We start from the raw sequence: 20,014 nt of genomic DNA, 5'->3' as shown, positions 1-20,014 counted from the left end.
CTAAGATGGCTTCCATTCTGTAATTTGCCACAGTGATAGGCGGTACAGCTTAAAAATTAATATATATATATATGTATTTAATTCAGTCAACCCTATTGTGAGTTGCATGATGGATTATTAGGGCCAGGGTACGAGAATTGATTTTGTTTATTTTTGTTGAATACAAGAATATAGTCCATCCATCCATTTTCTAACATCCTTGTCCCTAGTGGGGTCGGAAGGTGCTGGTGCCTATCTCCACCCTGGACAGGTCGCCAGTCTGTCGCAGGGCAACACAGAGACAGAGACAAACAACCATGCACACACACTCACACCTAGGGAAAATTTAGAGAGACCAATTAACCTAACAGTCATGTTTTTGGACTGTGGGAGGAAGCCCCACAGTCCAAAAACCCATGCACAGGGAGAACATGCAAACTCCATGCAGAAAGACCCCAGGCCGGGAATCGAACCCAGGACCTTCTTGCTGCAAGGCAACAGTGCTACCAACTGCTCCACTGTGCAGCCTAAGAAAATAGTCATAATATCAAAAATAAGAAGCAATCCTTACCGGAAAAACATCTTAAAGTTAGGAGGAAAAAAGTCGCGGATCCAGTGTTATTATAGGCTTTTAATCACTATTTACCAAATATCTAAAATGAATCAATTTAAACTGCGCATCATGTTATTTTTCTCCTTATTAAAGGAAGAAAATAAATCGGTTGGCAACCGATCTACGCTCAGATCTGTTGCTTAGCAACTCGAACCTGAACTTGCGCGATGACGTCAGTCGTCGCTGATAAGTTCCTTCTCTCTGGCGCTGAACTTGGCGAGTGACCGGCCGCTTCCACCATGAAGCCAACCTTTACAGGGGAACAGATTTCCAAGTGGTTCACATCAGGGACCACACTCGCTACACTGAACCTCAAAGAGACCAAAACCGAAAATTCTACTCCGGCAGAAACCAGGTAGAAAAATTATTAAAATGCGCAACGAACTTTTTATGCTTAATTGGTGGTAGCATTAGCTAGCTAGCTAGCTATCTGCACATGGTCTGGTTCGGCGGTTTCAGAAACTACTGTGCTTCCAGTTGAGTTAGAAAGAATAGGCGTAGCTTCCTGAAAGACTGGTGTAAACATGTCCACACCAACTCTAGCATGAAGGGGACAGTCCCCACCAATGTTTCCTACACCTTTTTCCTTTATGTGCCGGGATATTGCGGACGGTAACTCGGCAGCAGCCTAGCACTCTGTTCAAGGTCATTAACAGCCAGTGGACGACCGCTTTTTAAATTTTATTTGTAAACGTAAATGGCAAGTCCGCTCATGGTTCAACATCTAACTATAAATTATATATTTGTTTGTCCTCTAAATTTACAGCTTGTAGCATAAAATGTATGGTTTCACGTTTAAACTAACGAACGTGGATTAGCAATGTTAGTAAAAAAGTGTTAAAAGAAATATAACTTGATTTGCGAAACCATTAAAATATTTCTAATGAAACCAGAAATATCTAATTAACATCCCAAATTCTGGATTAATTTGTGCCCCTCAGCTCACCTTGAAATATGTAATAAATCGTAAACCCGAGCATAATAAAAACAATTTTAAAGTTCCTGCAAATAATTACTACTTTGTAAAAATTATGAAATGTGCGACAGAGTTCATATTGTTTCATTAAACTATGCTTGTTAGAAAAATCTTTTACTTTTATAATGAAGATATAAAATGCTCCTGCTAAAATCTAGTGGTCGCTCATCATATCAGATGGTTTTTGGTTTATAGATATTTAAAACTGTTTGAGAAGTGAATTTTGATCATTAAAATGAACGTTTAATGTACCTTTCTAGAGATTTGTGAGAGTTTTTCCCCTTGACTGGTACTTGTGACTCCTGATTGAGCCAAAATAACTACAAGCAGCTTCCTGCTAGTGGATAATTGTTGTTGTCATATAGCCGTATTTCCTTATAGTACAGCATAAGTTAACTTTTGTATGTGGCATGAGTTTTCACAAGGAAGTTCTGAATTTAATTGGAAATAAACCAAAGGTCCAAAGCAAAGTTTTGTCATAAAGAACATAAATTTTAAAAAAAATTGCATTTTTATCCCTGATGATTCTGTCTTGGATCAACATAAATAAACATTTTATAGTCTTATAATATGTGACCAAGCCCTGCTTCCTTTGCCAATGGTGTCAAAGGAAATCAAGCTTTTTGCGACTTAGATTAGGTTAGGTTAAACTTTATTGATCCCATAGGGAAATTGAGGTCATCTGTTGAGGTTATACTTGACACAATAACAAATTATGCTTAATGATAAACTGTCCAAGAAATTATTACGATTAACAATAATATTGTTTTGGGACCATTTTCAACTAATATAATAGTAATATAATAAAAGTGGAAGTTTGCCCTTATAAACTTTAATTTTGTACAGAACTCTCCACACTGCAACTGGAAGACATTTTAAAAAGCCAAAAAAACAACAACACAAAACAAAAAATAAAAACCATACACAATCAAAACCATAAATAAAATGGATTCTGATATCTCTAAACAAGAGATTCAAAAAATATCAATCAGAATGGAAATTACCAAGCTCATTTTAATCTATCATGAGAGTATTTGATTTAATGATTATTGTAACAGACTTGGACATGAAATTTGAATTTAAAATGGTATTACAAAGCAGCTACACTGACATGACAGCCTAAACTAAATATTTTTTTAATGATTTATTGCTGGACTGGACTGCTAGAAAAACCTATCACCATATTAGACTTTCACATCAGTCTGTAGTAATGATTGTTGAAAATTATTGATCGGTTTTTAGTTGTAAATATATGAAATACTATCAAACCGATGACCTTTCCTCTTATGCACAGTTTTCACTCCACACTTTTAAGCAGTTTTGAGGCACGGTGGTGAAACCTGAAACTGCTGCTGTGCAAGTTACTCAAGAGGTTGTTGCTAGGTAACCAAAGAATGAGAGTTGCTAGGTAACCAAAAAGTGAGTGAGTTAGTTGATTCCACCAATCTGCGAAAGGTTGAGAGACTAACGGCTGTCCTCTGCCTACATCTCCCAGAATGCTGTGCAGTTCAGTGAATATTCTATGTATTGAATATTTTATCAGATGCATTATCTATTGATATTGATCACTTGTCTATCCTGATATACGTTATTGATTTATTGTCCAGTCCTACGTCATTGCGGTATGTTGGATAATGAAAGCGAGACCCTGGAGATTTAAAAAAATGTTTAGAGGAAAAATGGTGTGACTTTTTGTATGTCTTGCATCATTAAAAACTACAGAGACAGAAAAAATCTCAAACGTTAATAATGAAAGTCTTCATATTTACAAACCTATCCTCAGTTACTACAGGATTGCTACAGCCCTCTGGTACAATACAAACTCAAACGAGGGGTTTTCAGTAGAACGTAAACCAGTTGTTGGGGGAGAAATATCTTTCACAGAAATTATCCTTGGCATATCACAGAACATTTTCACATTTCTCCACACTGGGTTGTATCTTCTCACAGTGTTGTACTCTCTCCTTTGGGTCTCAGAGGCCCGGGGTAGTAGTACGGAAGATCCCAGATTCCTGCTGGGTGTGAACGAACTTGGGTGGCGCATAGCCCGATCCACATACCCAGAGACCGTTGGGATCTCTTCCCTTTCATGACTTCCACCCTGGGGCATTATGGGAGTGACCGAGCCCTGCTTCTTGTACTGGCTGCTCCAGACCTCCATTGATAGACCTTCTTCTTCAATATATTGTCTTTGGTTGAGGAAGTTGATCAGGATGTGCTTGAAGACGGTCGCCAGCTCCCAGGGTTGTACCGTCGTTGGTGGTGATCACTTCGCGAAACCTGTTAAAATTTAGTAACAATGACATTTTATTTTACCATTTATTTCAATCAGTATGTAGTTAATGCCTCTAGTTATTATGGTTTTTACCTTCTTTTTTCATAAATCAGTTTTGATATTGAAGATCAAATTTTTTGGAAAATCTGGATTTCTTTCGTACCAATGCATTCCTTGGGTTTCCATATTTTGAAGTGATGTCTGCACATGCAGGGCCGCCATCTTGTTTGAGAAGTATGTTTTACAGCTTCTGTTCTACAATGCAGTATTAGGACCGGACTACGATTTAATATTTGTATTATATTGTGAGAATAAAGTTATAATATAACACAAATAAAGTCTTATCAGAATAAAATCAAAATAATATGAAAATAAACTGATTATGACATTATTCTGGTAATATTATATTAGGAGAATGAAGTAGTAGTCTCAAGAGAACTCCACTTAAAATAATAAAAGAATAGAAATGTAGAGCATCTTTTGAAGTTATACTTTGTAAGTTTTACAAATACAGAAACTCTTCATCTTTTAAGATATCAGCATCTAATTAGAAGTAGCAGGATTTTGAAACAATTGAGCAAATAATCGTCTATTTTGAAGAAAGTACCACACGGACTGACTCATATCAGATCAAGATAATTCTGTTCAAGCTCTTTTTCTCATCAAAAGACTTTTTGTAATTTTGTGACGTTCTTCTGGTAAAACCTTCTTTATTATGGCTATATTCTTGTATTTAAACAAAAAAAAAAATTGTAGCCTGGTCCTAAATGAACAACTCACAGAAGGGATGATAGAAATCAAAACCACTTTTTGAAAATATTTTCTGTCATTTGTAATTTTCTTTTCTAGTAAAGAAAGCAAGAAAATAATTATAGCATTACAGCAAAATTGGATCTGGGAGATTTTATTTTTAAGTTATATCCCTACACACTGAAGAATGGCATTTTTAAGATGGGACAGATTCATAAAAAGGCCACAGAAACATCTCAGTAGTGCTATTTCTATTTTTTTTTTTTTTTAATGTTTTGGTTATATAAGCGCACATTAATGACCCGGCTGTGAGTTGTTTTGTGTGATAAGTGGGTCACAGCGCTGCTCAGCCATGTGCTCTTCATAATTTTTCCCCTTTCTAGCTAAAAACTGAGGGGAAACCCTTCTAGCCACGCCACACGAAGCCTTTCAGACCTTTCATGTTCACATATTAAACTCTAATTAATCGTCCAGTTCAGCAGATAATTGAGTATTTCAGTAAGATCTTTTACATGTGGACACAAGAACATAACCTTTCTTGCTTTTATGAAAAATATGTTACTGAAAAATTCAAGATGGTCAAGGGAAAAAAAAATTCTATTAGATTTGCAAATATTTATCATAGATATTTTTTGAGAAAAATCCTACATAATTAGTCATAGAAATAATATTTACTGATACATATATTTTTTATCAAGATGGTTGCCATGGAAATTTTTTTTTTTTTTGCACTATTGGCATTTGTAGTATTGCGTTTGGTGTCAAGTCGTAGTCTACATATTTGGAACCGGAAAAATCATGTACATTTTCTTGATCTTGTTTCCTTTTTCTGGTGGACATTTTTTCAAAGTGGCCATCACTGTTGTTATGATGGGCACAGCTAACCAAAAAGTTAGGTACACAAACCACTAATTCACCAAACAAGCGTCTTGGCTATGCTAACATAAACCATTAAGCAAACAAAAAAATTGTAGAACCAAATGCTAAATCGCTAAACAAACAAAAGAATTAGCAGAAGTCTACGCCACACACCAGCTTGTGCTAAACTCCTAAATACACATGAAAAAATTTCCTTATGTTTATGCTGCACTACTAAACATGCAAAACAATTAGCAGAAGCTTGTACTAAAGCGCTAAACATACAAAAAAAAACACTAGCATAAGTATACTCTAAACCACTAAGTACAAAAAAAAATTATGGATGTTTATGTGAAACAATTAGCAGAAATTTTGCTGAACCACTACATGCAAAAAAAAATTAGCAAAACCTTGTGCTAAATCATTAAAAAATAGCAGAAGTTTACGCTAAACTGCTAAACACAGCAAAGAATTAGCAAAAGCTAACGCTAACCATTAAGACAACTGCCTTTTGGTCTGTGTCTCACATCTTTATCTCCTTCCAGTTGACGACCAGTGTGAGACTTACAAACAGCAAAGTCTCACATTTTTGGCATCCAATTTTGCTACTTGTTATTACTTTACAGTCGTATGAATAGGATGAATAAAGTGAAAAACATACGATGTGACATAAAGTTAGTCCATGACATGAAAATAGGTAATTTATGCCAATACTTGGTTTAAAAGGCTCAAAAACGGTGGCCATTTTGAAAAACGGCGCCCATTCTGAAATTCAAGTGTCTAAGGGGAAATGTGCGATCCGAGGGCTGACCTTGGCTCTAAATTGTGCTGATATAGTTGAAGCTGAATATTGTTGACATAAAAACAAGAAAACAACCTTGAGACGACTGCGGCTGTGTCGACGGGTGGAACTTGTGAGCAGAGGAACTCCAGCTGGTGTAGCTCTGACGATGATACGAGGGTTCGTAGTTTGGGGTATTTCTGGAACCAGCGGAGACCCAGGGCGCTGTGGGCCAGCCTGTTCTCCCGCTCCAGTTGTCTCGCCAGACGTTCTCGTTCCTCCACGTGCCACAGCAGCTCTGTGAGCAACGTATGGCCGGGCGCAGGCTCCGCTCTGCTTGGCGATCGAGTCTGTGCTCTCGTTTGATTCGGCCATTTCATCCAGCCGAACAGAGGCATTGCTCTTTATGCTGATGGGCCCTGAAAACTGAGGAAATGAGAATTAATCTGTCTTCAATATAAAGTAATTACTTTTAACAATAAAACTTTTTTGTATGTAAAGTGCTTTCCCGTAGAAAAAAAATTCTAAAATTGGGTTTTGCTTTTATTTTATTTTATTGAAGCTCTTATTATTTTCATTATTTTATTTTTCCTTTGGGATCAAGTATTTTTTAATTGGATTAGAATTTTTAAAATGCATGGCTGCAGCTAAATTATTTTAGTAATCGATTATTCTATCAATTATGTTTGACTATTAATCGGATTTAAAAATTCTTCCACATTCTGCAGATTGTTTATTTTACCACATAAACTTATTTTATGCAATATTAGAGCTGTATTAGAAATGCACTAAACAATTAATTCAATTCCTGTTTTAAATAAAACGTATTTTATTGGCTAAAATGTAATTAATTTAGTGTATGCTTGATTATTTGTACCAAAGGATTCATCTGCAGCTAAAAAAGAACTTCTAACATCAGCTTGCGAAAAGCCCACTCTCCTTGACTTAACATTAATACAATGTGGGGCTAAACAGTTGATAAATGTTTGGATTAACTGATAAGGCAAAAAAAGGGGCTTAATAAAGTTTTTTTTCCCCACACAATTTTAACCAGGCGAAATTAAAACTTTACCACTTGAGGAGGAACTTATTTACAGACAAAGAAGGGTTTTTATTAATCTTAAATTAAAAATATTTATATTTTTTGTACAATTTTGACCTAATTACTGCTCTAAATATGTTATTTCAGCAGTTGGCCTTTTTTGTGTCTAACAATTACTAAATTAGTTGACAATTAATACGGTTACCCATTCTAGCTGTACTGTAGCTATATTTCAGTATTTTGAGTGAATCTTTGATAAATCTTTTGTGATATTGACACAGATGAGCAATGCGACCTCTGGTCTGATCGGTTCGATGACGGTTTTCACTTCAAGTCAAACGGTGCTCTGATTTGTCCCAGATTTGTCTGTGTGACTCTTTCTGTTACCGCCTGCGGGGTCCAAGGTCAGCCTCATCCAAACTGCATAGTGGTGTTTTGAATAATACACAGCAGAGCCCTTAGGGCGTCAGAAGAGGTTTGCACATGCACATAAGACTGAAATTTCAAAGAAAATAAATCTGTACTCACTGGTGAAACAAAACTACACTGCTGACTCTGCTGTAAGCTTTTGAGAGACTTGGCAAAGATGAGCTGTTCACATGGTTCACCCTCCAGCGTTGCGCTTCTATAAATCTACGGTAGCAAAGTTGCCTCTTCCTCCTGCTTCTTTTGGTGGTAAATGCTTAGTTTCGGCTGCAGTCCTGGACTGTTTTCTCCTTCTTTTCTTTTTTCCGTTGTGCGGTGATTGTCTTGTCCTCCCACTGCTCCCGTCACACAGACTTTGTCGGTGAGAGTTAGTCGCACGCTGCTAACTGACTAAGAGCTGTCACCTCTCCTATCCTTTCACCTCACTCTCCTCTGTGCAGTGTGCAGCTTTGTTGTAAGGTCAGCTGCTTTGTAGCTTCCACGATATGTGTGCAGTGGAGAGAAAGAGGATGAGAGTGCATGTGTGCTCACAAGCCGTGGGTGTATTTTGTTCAAGCCCTCTTATTGCTGTCTGTTTTTGCATTGAAATGCTCGGCTTGCTCCCACTGCAAGGCGCGTTGTTCCTCAGGCCACAGGGCAAACGGCCTGGCTGAGCGCGCCAGAGGGAAATTCAAAAGGATAGCAAGAGGAGGAGAGAGTTTGAGTAAAGTAGCTAGTGTGGTAAATTAGGCATGTCGCAATTAATTAAATTAAATTAAAACAAGCTCAATAATTTCCATTTGCATTATTTATTATTTTCTACCAAAAGCTGGATATTAAAAGTCTCCAGTCTGGGCCTTTGATCCCACCTAGCCCTATAATTGAAGGACAATTTTGTTTACAGAAACTTCATAAATCATTGTTTTATTTAGTTTTGATATTTAAAATATCCCAGTGTTAAATGTTCATTAGAAATAAAAGTTTATTGATCTTTGAGAATGTTATGTTGTTACCATTGTATTACTTTTAAGTGGTCTCAAAATAACAATATGATCATTTATTGCAATAACTTCTGGGATGATTTATTATCCATTAAAATTTGTTATTGTGACCGGCCTGTGGGAAATATGGCTTAAAAATTAATTAGATTTTTTTGTACTATATTCAATAATAATAATAGCAATAAAATCAAGAATACTATGGACAAGTATGACCATCTTCTTCATGAGACTGTCTTGGGAAAACTTTCCTGCCAACAATAACACTTTGATGAATCTAAATTGATGAGTTACAACATTTAATTTCCCTTTGGGATTAATAAGTTGTTTTTGAATTTTAATCTATTTTTCTTGCTTACTTAAAAAAAAATACAAATGACGAAATATTTTCAAAAAGTGGCTTTTATTTATTTTAACCCTCCTGAGAGTTGCTTTAAGGCCAGACTACTATACTTTTTAAAATTTTTATGAGAACATAGTCATAATATTAGCAGAATAACGATGCAATTTTACCAGAACAAAGTCTTAAAATTACAAACAAAAGTAGTTATGACAGGCTTTAAAAAAACAGAGCTGTTTTTGGGTAATAATTTATTGCTTTTTGGTGTCTGAAAATGGAAACGTTTCAAAAACCTCCAGATTAAGTCACAATGGAAGGGCACTAAGCCGTTACCTAGCAACCCCAGCCAAGCCCTGCCCGTTACCTAGCAACCCAAACGTAACCACTGCATTACTAGGACATAAAGGTAAAGTTTAGAATAGAAATGTGTGACTGCTTCTGTTGCTTTTCTCAGTCCGGTTAAACCCGATGATTCCAGCCAGAAAGCTGATGTTGGAAGGATCCAAAACCCAGAACCTTCAAAGAGTGAGTAATAGATTACATCAGTGTTTCCCAACCCTGGTCCTCAGGGCACACTGCCCTGCAAGCTTTAGGTATTTCCTTGTTTCAGTCCAGCTGATTTCAATTGATGAAATCGATGACTGATTAACAGGCGTTTGTTGAACTGCAATCAGTTGAATCAGGCACATTAAAGCAGGGAAACCTCTAAAACATGTAGGACGCTAAAACATGTAGGACAGTGGGCCTCGAGGAAACACTGGATTACATGATGGCCTTTGAAATAGTAGATTCCACTCACATACAGTACTAGATTGTTGTAAATTTACCTCTTCCTTCACTGTTTTGAAACGCTGAATGTTTAGGTCCTCCTCCTGTTTCTTCCTGCTCCAGTTTTGAATGCCCAAGCTTACCCATAACCAAAGACAAGGAGCAGGTAAGGCACTAATGCATTTTCCTCTTGTAGTTTATTTTTTGGGTCATTGCAGAGTTTTACTTAAATTGACATTATGTCCTCAGGAAAGAAGCGCACTAAGTCTTGATGTTTGCTTCAAAGAAGTGCAGTTAGTTTTATATGTGCCTGTGCAGCAGGAGCCCACATTGAGTGTTATTAGTGTGGTGAATATCAATGGAGTTACTCAAGCATTGACTCTTTTCACCTTCTAATGTCAGTAAAATATAATTTTATATTGTCATAAATCAGCTTACAACATCCATTAAGGATGCATAGATATGAGTATTTTAACTGATGTTGGATAATATTGCTGTTATGGTTGATAGCCGATATTTACCAGTATTATATGTTCAATAGGGGTAAAACAATTTATTGGATTAATTGGAATGAATCGATCATTTTAATTACTGTCAACTAGTGTAGTAATTGATTTATCACTAACTATAATATTTAGACACAAAATAGGTCAAATGGTGAAAGAAAAACATATTCAGAGCAATAATTAAGTCAAAATTGTACATATATATGTATAAATTGCATTTCAGATGAAAAAACACCTTTGTTTGTAAATATGTTTTATCCAAAATGTCGTAAATGTAATAGTTTTAGGTTCACCTCGTTCAAATTCTGTATAAAGAAAAAAAAATCATATTAAGCGCTGTTGGTCTAAAAAATAATAAACAGATCAGCCTTACTCTCTTCTGTCAAGCAATAAAGAATCTGAGCTTTTCACGTTAGAAATATTTTTTTAGCTGCAGATGCATCATTTTCTATAAGTGATCAAGCTTACTCTGAAGGAATTTTATGTTGTTGCATTTTAGGCAATAAAATGTTTATTTTCTTGTTGTAAAAAGTAATTTATGTAATGTATTTCTAATATTGTATAACAAATACCACATGGGCAGCCCCCACCCTCATGAAACACTCACAAATGTCAAGAAAATCAAAATAAACATATCGGCCCAGTTTCACTTTCTGGACAAACACAATATGTTTTAAAACGATCACCAATACACTCTAATGTCTGTTTCATTGTTATTGTTATTTGCAGTGACATGATGATTTATTCCAGCAGTTTTCACTTTAACTATCCTCATTTGCTTCTAGCTGATTTCCTTCATAGAAAACAACTCGGTTGTGATCGTTCGAGGAGCCACAGGCAGTGGCAAGACCACACAGCTGCCGCAGTTCATTTTGGACCACTACAATGAGAAAACCGCCTCCTGCAACATCGTGGTCACGCAGCCACGCAAGATTGGAGCCACCAGTATCGCTCGCTGGGTGGCCGCTCAGAGGAAGTGCATCCTGGGCAGTCTGGTGGGATATCAGGTTGGTACATCTGTGAACTGTGAGCGATTTTGTGTTATACATACTGTTGTTTGTGCACATTAATTTACGTCCAATGTTTGTAAATGCTGGCTTTATTTAGAAGTCTTAGAGCAAAAATGTGTGTGGGCTGCACAGTGGCGCAGTTGGTAGGACTGTTGCCTTGCAGCAAGAAGGTCTGGGTTCTTTCTACATGGAGTGTGTGCATGGTTGTTTGTCCTGTCTGCCTCTGTGTTACCCTGCAACAGACTGACGACCTGTCCAGGGTGACCCCGCCTCTCGCCCGGAACGTTAGCTGGAGATGGGCACCAGCACCCCTCCTGACCCCACTAGGGACAAGGGTGATAGAAAATGAATGGATGGATGAAGCAAAAATGAGTGTTATAGGGGACCTATTACTCAAAATTCACATTTTGCTTGTTTTTATACTTCCATTTATGATTCAACTGCTACTAAAAACAGCCCAAGTGTTTAAAAAGAACAACCAAAATGAACAAAGTAAAAAAAGAGAACCACCAAACTGTTTTTTGGTGTGGTGTCTGGAAAATATGTAGTTTAAGAAACCTACAGAGTAATTCACATTCAATGGACCATTACCTAGCAACCCAAGTGGAGCTCCAGCATGTTTGGTCAACTGTATGTGCTGTACAATGGCTGCTTGAAAAGAGAAGAGTTTTATGTTGACTTACTATCCAGAAATCACTGGTTGCATTTTTGTTGGTTGTGCAGCAGGCTCCACTTCTGCTTTTCAAAGATGTACGGTTACATAATTGCGCATCTTTTAGCAGCCATTTTCACGTGCGAGTGTAAACGTTGAGTTGGGGGCATGGTCAACAGCAGGTTATTTGGATTTAAAGTGACAGGACTCCTTAAATCAACTCATTTTCAAAATGAGCAAACTAAAATCTCATCATCTAAGAATTATTTTGTGCAAAAATGTTTTGTATTGCTAATAAACCTATCCTAACCTGTTCAAGAAAGCATAATAGGCCACTTAAGTTTGTTAAACATATTAAGCCACTGGTAACTAGCTGCTAATATACACTTGCTAGTTAGCTAGCTAGGTTTTTTTAGGCCCGTCATGGGTAAGAGCAGATTTATTATCAGCTGAACAATGTTCTTCGACATTGGCTCACTTCTGTTGCCAATCCATGCAACTTATTTACAATAAATTTTGTTATCCATTTCTGCTGTGCTGCAAGTCTTAAATGTCATTCATAATTGTCTTAAAAAGCTTTAATTTTAGTTGGTTAAACCTGCAGAAACTCTGCTTAAAGATAGAAAGTGTAACAGTGATTGCAAATATTATGATGACCATAATATTAGATCTGTAGTCTTTTTAACAAAAGCCTTCACTGCCTCTGTTTTATCACCAATAAGTTGTAGTTTTCACGTGTTTACACCTTTTTGAGTGCTTTGTTGCCAGAATGTCTGGCTGTGGTGTGGACAGCTCTGAAATGGTGTGTCTTAAAATAACTATTCTCCTCCGCTTATTCTCCTCTGGAGATATGGATGATGTCACTGTCAGTGGGAGAAAGACAGTCAGCACTCAAATGAGATGTTTTTTGTTTTTTTTTATGACTTCCTCACTCCGGTAACATTTGTTGCTTGTCCAGATTTTTACATACACTGTATAAAGACACATTTTGTTTCCACTCTTTGACATTAAATCAGACACAACCTCCTGTGTCAGGTTAGTTTGGATTACCAGTGGTACTTATATTAGTTAATGCCGGAGTATTTGGTCTTCAGGTCGATCGTTTACATATATCAGGAAAAGGAATGTAGACTTTCAGAAGTCTGATTCATTCTTGAGCTGAATTTCCAGATGTCTGAAGGCGAATCTTTCATCTTTTCAAACAATTAAATGCAAATATAACTAGCATGGGAATTTACAACCACAATGATTTTCACAGTACAGACGAGTTGTACTGTATGTCATCAAAGCAATAAATTTGTTAATTACATAAAAAATTAAAACAATCTTGATAATTTCCATTTGTGTTATTGTTTTTTTCTTGACTCTCTTTCTACCAAAGGCTTCAGTCTAGTGCATCTGTCTGAACTAATACATTTTTGAAGGACAATTTTGTTTACAGAGACTTCAGTTTCCATTTCATTTGCGGTTTATTTATTTTGCATATTTAAAATGTTTTCCATTTCCAATGTTGAATATTTGCTAGAAATGAAAGTCTTTTGATCTTTTAGAGCAGGGTTTCTCAAGTCCAGTCCTTGAGAGCTACCATCCTGCAACTTTTAGAAGCATCCTTACTCCAACAGACCAGGATCAGCTCTAAACAGGCCTGGTAACGAGCCGTTCATTTGGTTCAGGTGTGTTGGAGCAGGGATGCATCTGAAAGTTACAGGAAGGTACAGTAGCTCTTGAGAACTGGACTTAGGGTGTGTACCATTACATTTCTTGAAAATGGTCTCAAAACAACAATATTATCGTTTTAATTTCATTCCGCAAAAACAACTGACTGACCTATTCTGTTTATTTATTCTGTTTACAGCTATAACTGTGTTTGTTTTTATTTTTTGGGTTTTTTAGGTTGCACTGGAGAAAATGGCCACAGAGCACACTCGACTAATTTACATGACCACAGGGGTTCTGCTGCAAAAGCTGGTGTTGGCCAAATCTCTCACAGAGTACTCTCACATTTTTGTAGATGAGGTATGTGGACAGAAGATTTGCTTTTATGCATTTTGTCCTGCATCACCCTGTCCTCCAGAAATTATATCTCGAGTGTTTTCTTGTCTTATCGTGTTTTTTGTTTTGTTTTGAGGAATATTATTCATGTTATATCAGTTTAATTACATATTATCATACTGCCCTTTGTTTTCACTGGACACCTGCTGCCTGAGTAAATGTTGAGTGAAACCTGAGGGCATGTTTCCAGAGATTTTTTCTTTTGTGTGGGAAAAAAAGACCACACAAAACTCTTAGAGTGCTCAGTTCTAGTGTGTTGACAGAAAACTGACCCCATTCTCATAATATTTAAAAAAATTGATATATAAGAATGTACAGAATATGTGCTGAAGTCTTTTTATGTGTCTGACTTTGACTTCAAGGTTCATGAGCGCAACGAAGAGATGGACTTTCTATTGTTGGTGTTGAGAAAACTCCTTCATTCCAACTCTCGTCATGTCAAGGTAATTAGTGCCATCAATATATATTACTGGATAGGATGTCACTTGTTAGCTGCTATAGCTAATGACACGCGGCTGCATTACTATACATTGGGTGATACAAACAAAACCACACTGTTCTGAAGCGGGATGAGCAGGAATCTGCCTCAAAAATGGTTGTGCCGCCCGTATTTCTTATCTGATTTTTATAAAATGTGGTTTGAATTAAAGCTGAGAAAAGTGATGATTTAAAACGTAAAATGCATTCTTCTTAGATATTTTGATGAGACTTTGGTTTCTGTTCTATCAAAGATGCAAGAGGTCGGACGATACAAGTGATGTAATATTTATATTTTATGTCAATTTTTGCATAATTGTTGCTGTAATTGCTGCCATAGTTTGGTAAAATTTAACAAACAATTTATGAAACATTTCATCCTATTTGAGTATTATGAATATCGCCACGTTCATCGAACAAATTAGGAAATTAGTGCAGTTTTTATAATTTATCAGAAGGTACAGCAGCCACAGTGCGTCACAACAAAGAGAAAGTAATGCAGAAACACAAGTGAAGAACAGCTCAAAATCACTTCTTTAATTTTTTTCCATGCTTTCTGTGTCAGCTTTACTCGACATGCAGACTCGTTGCCGTGGCAACCGACTGACAACAGCTCCACTAGCCTTCAGAAGAGAGATTACATTAAAGTGAATAAGGAATCAACACCAAATTTTTATTTTAAAAAATGTATATTTATCAATAAGTGGTCGCATGAACAAAACGGTGGTTGATTGGCCAATTTAAACACTTGCTCTACTGATGATTGAGCTAGGTGCTAATAAACCCTTGCTAGCTCGCTCGCTGTTTTGCGCCTATCATGGGTAGGTGCAAATTTATCGGCAGTTGGCTGGACAGAGTTTATACATTTCTGTGGTTATATTGGTCTTAAATCTCATTCAAAACAACCTCAAAAAGTCTTAAATTGGAGCTTGTTTATTCATGCATAGCAGTAGTGCATGTGTGCCACACAATAACCACATGATGTCCAATCCAGCGATATATATCAATGATTAGTTCATCCAAGAAACATCTGCTTCAACTTGTGTTGGTAAAACTATGTATTTTTGGCAGATAATCCTCATGTCAGCCACCATCAACTGCAGAGAGTTCGCCGAGTACTTTGCCACGCCCATTTGGGGGAAGATGAGCCCTGCTTATGTGTATGAAGTGGAGGGTGCACCCTTCACCATCGAAGAGTTTTACCTCGATGACCTTCAGAAACTGTATCCTTACCGGGTGAATAGATCTAAATATAAATTTTCAACACTTCTGCTCTTGTGGTTTTAATCCAAGCTGTTAATATGTAAAGTTTGTGGGTCCAAATCAGATCGAGCCGCCGCATCCGGATGACCTGTTGATCTCGCCTAAGATGTACGACCTTGCCATCAGTTTAATCCAGAGCTTTAATGAGATGGAGGGCAAAGATTTCAGGTGAGGCTTGATTATATTAAGGCTTTAGTCAACTTTTAATTATTAATCGGAAAGTATAATTATCATAAATGTGCCGAGTAGCAAAGTTGAGGAGGGTGGGAAGCCTTTGTCAGAAAGAGGAAGCGTTCTGGTTTTCCTTCCTGGCATACATGAGATACGCTGCATGCAAGAGAGCTTGGCCAAGCTTGCCAACCAAAGGTGAGTGAATGTTACTTATTTTTATCATTTTTACCTTGTTTTGCATATATAAAAACAAAAAGATGAGCAGATTCTGTCTGGAGAAAGGAAATGGGCACTTCCATGTTTTTAAATGTGTTTCTGCGGCTCAGATTGCAGGTTTATCCTCTTCATTCATCCGTGACTCTGGAGGAGCAGAATGGTGTGTTCCTGTCCCCGGTCCCTTGGTACAGGAAGGTAAAAGCTGCTGATTTCACTTCATACGCCATCTGTGAAATTTCTGTATGGTATTTGGCTTGTTACATGCATTTTGCAGTAAATGCATGTAACAAGCATTCAAAATGGACAAATTACTTTGTCCATTTTTATTTAAAGCAGAGAATTGATTTCTTATTCTCAGCTCTGTCATTATTGATAGAAGAGAGGAGGTTCATAGTAATCCCTGTATTTAATAATCTTTTTACCTTCTCAGGTGATCCTCTCTACCAACATCGCTGAGAGTTCGGTGACTGTGTCAGATGTTAAATACGGTGCTTCTTATTCATTATTTATCATTAATCATAGCTTTCTTTGCCCTATATTGGACTAAATATAACAGATTTTTGCCTCCTCCCTCCCCACATCCTCACTCCCCATTTTACAGTTATTGACTTCTGCCTGGCCCGCCATTTGGTGTGTGACAAAGATACTAATTATCAGTCTCTGCGTCTGACCTGGGCGTCCAAAACCAACTGCAACCAGCGCAAAGGTGAAGCAACTTCAGCTGAGAGCCGGGGCCACTCAAAAGAAACGATTTGCAATTTTGGATCAATAAGAGAGAAACTTTTATGAGAAAAAGAAAACAAAAAAACTCACTATAGTCATGGATTCACAAACTGAAACTTTTCTTTTAGTTTGGGATTGGTGTGTTTAAGGGGACCTATTATGCAAAATTTATATTTTACACATTTTTACACTTCCATTTTGGTCTCTACTGGTTATAAAAACAACCCTAGCTGCTTTTTGGCAATAAGTTAATGTTTTTTGGTGTCTGAAAAATGAGCTGTTTCCAAAACTTCCCAATTGTTACATCATATTGAACATTGCACTGTTACTTAGCAACCCTAGCTGAGCTGAGCCCGTTACCTAGCAACCCCAGTGGATCTCCCTTCATGTTTGGTCAGCAAGTTTTACTGCTGTATGCACAGCACAATGGCTGCTGGAAAAGAAACTACTTGCTACATTCTTGTTCATTGTACAGGAGGCTCCACTTCTGCTTTTCAAAGTTGTACAAAGTTGTAACTGCATATACAACTATATGCAGTTGTATAATTGCATATAGGTTAGCAGCCATTTTCACATGTGAGTGTAATTGTTGAGTTTGGGGGCTTGACCAGCAGTGGCTTATTTGGATCTAAAGTCACAAGCGGCCCTAAAACATCTCATTCTGATGAATAAAATCAGAATAAGACTAAAATCTGATGATCTAAGTCTGATTTTATGCACAAAATGTAATGAATTTTTTTTTAATGTAGGCCATAGTCCTATCCTAACCTCTTCAAGGAAGCAAAATAGTCACCTATAAGGTAGTTTTAAAGCCAAAAGTCATGTTTAAATCACACTATCAGAGTAATGGTTTCACACATTAAAACTGTTTACAGATTTTTAAAAAAAACATAAAAGTCTGTGTACTATACAGTTGTCCCGTTCAGATTTGGTCTAAACATTTAAAGTTTAGAAGTTGTTCTCTACATTCTTCCAGGAACAATTAAATGCTAATTTCAGGCCAAAAATATCTGACATCTTCCTTTTTTGTGTTTTCACTTGCAGTATTCAGTTGACCAATCGATGGAAAGAGACTTAGTTCAGTTTGACAAGTACATTATTTTTGATTTTGAAACATAAATAGAAAACCATGAATGTGACGCCTTTCTTTTGTGTAATCAGTAATTTTATGGGAATATTTTTGTATATTGTGATTGCAAAATGTTTGTCTGTTTAAAATGTTCCTGACAGGGAGGGCAGGCCGAGTGTCAAAGGGCTTCTGCTACCGTCTCGTGACCAAAGCTTTCTGGACGAACGAAATCCCTGAATATATGATTCCTGAGATGCAGGTGAGGGGAGAGCCTTTTTTTCTTTTTTCTTTTTTTTTGCCATAAATGCTTTCTGAACCCAACTTTAACCGCCATGTTGTCCCTCCCCTTAGCTTGCTCCTCTGTCAACCATCCTGTTAAAGGTCAAGCTGCTGGACATGGGAGACCCTCGCTCCCTCCTGTCCACTGCGCTCTCTCCTCCCAACCTCTCTGACATTGTTAGGACCGTTCTTGAGCTCATAGAGGTAAAGCAGGTGTTAAACATGATTCTACCTGCTAGTAGGGTTGGGCGATTAATCAATCGTGATTGATTAATTTAAAAATCTTAGGCTGGCTATTGTATTTTGCTGTTCAGTTGATCTGAATTCAAAATCTACATAAACAGAAGCTGGAAAAGATGCTTGTCAAAGAAGATGGCCATCTTCAGTGTCCTGATATCACCAAACTATTAAAACCCAAGAAAAAAAATCTAGATTTTCCAAAATTCAAATTCCAAAAATCTGATTAATCGATAAAAAAAATTATTTCTATCAGTCGATAAAAAAATCCATTAATTGTCAGTTTGTCAATTAATTTAACCAATTAATCTATTTGTATTGATTAATCAGTTGTTTGATGATTAATTTATTTTTTAATTGATTTAATCAGGTTAAAACTATTGTTGTAGTCATGTGCATGACTTTTTTTCATAAAAGTTTAAGCAGGTCTTAAATTTAAGTAGTAATTGTCTTTAGTCTTGTTCATAATCTGGTATGTTAGGAGGGTGTTGTAATGTTTTCTAAAGAAAGAATCAAGATTTTTTTTCTCTTTTCTAAACTTCTGTGACATCAAATGGAGTATTTGTGTCTTTTTTGCTGCTTGGATGTTTAATTCTTCAGATGGGCGCGCTGTCCGCGAAAACTGACGGCAAAAATCAAAGCGAGGATGGTGAACTGACCTTTCTCGGCCGGGTTCTGGCTCACCTGCCTGTGGACCTTAATCTGGGGAAGATGATTGTTCTGGGCCATGTCTTCGGCTGTATGGATGAATGCCTCATCATAGGTCAGTCAGGCAGTCTGACCATCTCCACAGGTTTACAGCTGTTCAACGACCTCTTGCTCAGCAACTCTGGTGCAAAAACGCACAGAGAAATGTTAACTCCATTTTTCCCTCCATGTTTCATCGTAGTTTTTGGTTTCTACACTTTTTTTGCCAGCTTTAAAAAAGTACAGATGTTTCAGTAATTGGCCTTAAAAGTCTTAGATATATCTATAGTTGAAATGATTAATCGTGATTAATCGATTATTGAAATAATCAAGTAATTTAGCAAACTTACTGAAAACCCCCCCCCCAACATATGCAGAATACTAATTAAGAGAAAACTACAACAATAAATATACATTTTGTATTTAAGATAAAAACACTTTTGACTGTTTTACCCACAACTCGTCTAGTGGCATCTTTTATATTCAGCTGGTTCAAATTCAGTACGGAACAAAATTTTGTTTTTCAGTCAATAAAATGTTTGGGTTTTTTAATTAAAAAAGGACTCCAACTATTTGTTTATTTGCATCTTTTAATGTATTTCTAATATTGTAAAAAAAAAGAAAAAAAAAAGGGTCAAGTAGTTGAATGAAGTCAGTAGACTCGGTAACTAAGATGAACAATAAATGCAACATTCAGATTTTAAGTTTTGGATTTTAAATTTCACTTAATTTTGATGTTTTTCCACTTATTTCTTCTTCTATCTCTGTATTAACTTTTCAAATTCCTGTTTCTTCTGTAACTTTATAATAGATTTAGGCTATAAGAGTATCTAAGCCATTATTAATTTATAAAACCATGTTAACTTAATGTGATTAAAAAGTAGTTT

The 20,014-nt window shown here is 36.6% G+C and overlaps 2 protein-coding genes across 2 annotated transcripts in view; one reads left to right on the top strand and one right to left on the bottom strand.

Annotated features, from left to right (window-relative positions):
* The first annotated feature begins 466 nt into the window (after positions 1 to 466).
* tdrd9 (tudor domain containing 9) overlaps positions 467 to 20,014 on the top strand; it is a 36,122-nt gene continuing 16,574 nt past the window's right edge. Inside the window, 15 exon segments of the mRNA XM_032546927.1 lie at positions 467 to 947; positions 9,472 to 9,542; positions 9,881 to 9,951; positions 11,077 to 11,298; positions 13,847 to 13,969; positions 14,368 to 14,448; positions 15,554 to 15,718; positions 15,810 to 15,913; positions 15,995 to 16,111; positions 16,243 to 16,327; positions 16,563 to 16,620; positions 16,734 to 16,838; positions 18,086 to 18,183; positions 18,276 to 18,407; positions 19,041 to 19,203. Of these exon segments, the coding sequence (XP_032402818.1) occupies positions 832 to 947; positions 9,472 to 9,542; positions 9,881 to 9,951; positions 11,077 to 11,298; positions 13,847 to 13,969; positions 14,368 to 14,448; positions 15,554 to 15,718; positions 15,810 to 15,913; positions 15,995 to 16,111; positions 16,243 to 16,327; positions 16,563 to 16,620; positions 16,734 to 16,838; positions 18,086 to 18,183; positions 18,276 to 18,407; positions 19,041 to 19,203 (1,711 nt within the window). The 5' untranslated portion in view covers positions 467 to 831.
* On the bottom strand, positions 2,877 to 8,255 carry rd3l (RD3 like). The gene is given in 5 exon segments (XM_032546926.1): positions 2,877 to 3,578; positions 3,580 to 3,819; positions 3,821 to 3,848; positions 6,329 to 6,658; positions 7,803 to 8,255. Coding segments are annotated over 4 exon segments (636 nt in total). The 5' UTR covers positions 6,631 to 6,658; positions 7,803 to 8,255; the 3' UTR covers positions 2,877 to 3,512.

This window comes from Xiphophorus hellerii, chromosome 19 (genome assembly GCF_003331165.1).
Source record: "Xiphophorus hellerii strain 12219 chromosome 19, Xiphophorus_hellerii-4.1, whole genome shotgun sequence".
NCBI lineage: Eukaryota > Metazoa > Chordata > Actinopteri > Cyprinodontiformes > Poeciliidae > Xiphophorus > Xiphophorus hellerii.
Note: the sequence above shows the minus strand (reverse complement) of the source record. Positions and strands in the feature narration are given on the sequence as shown.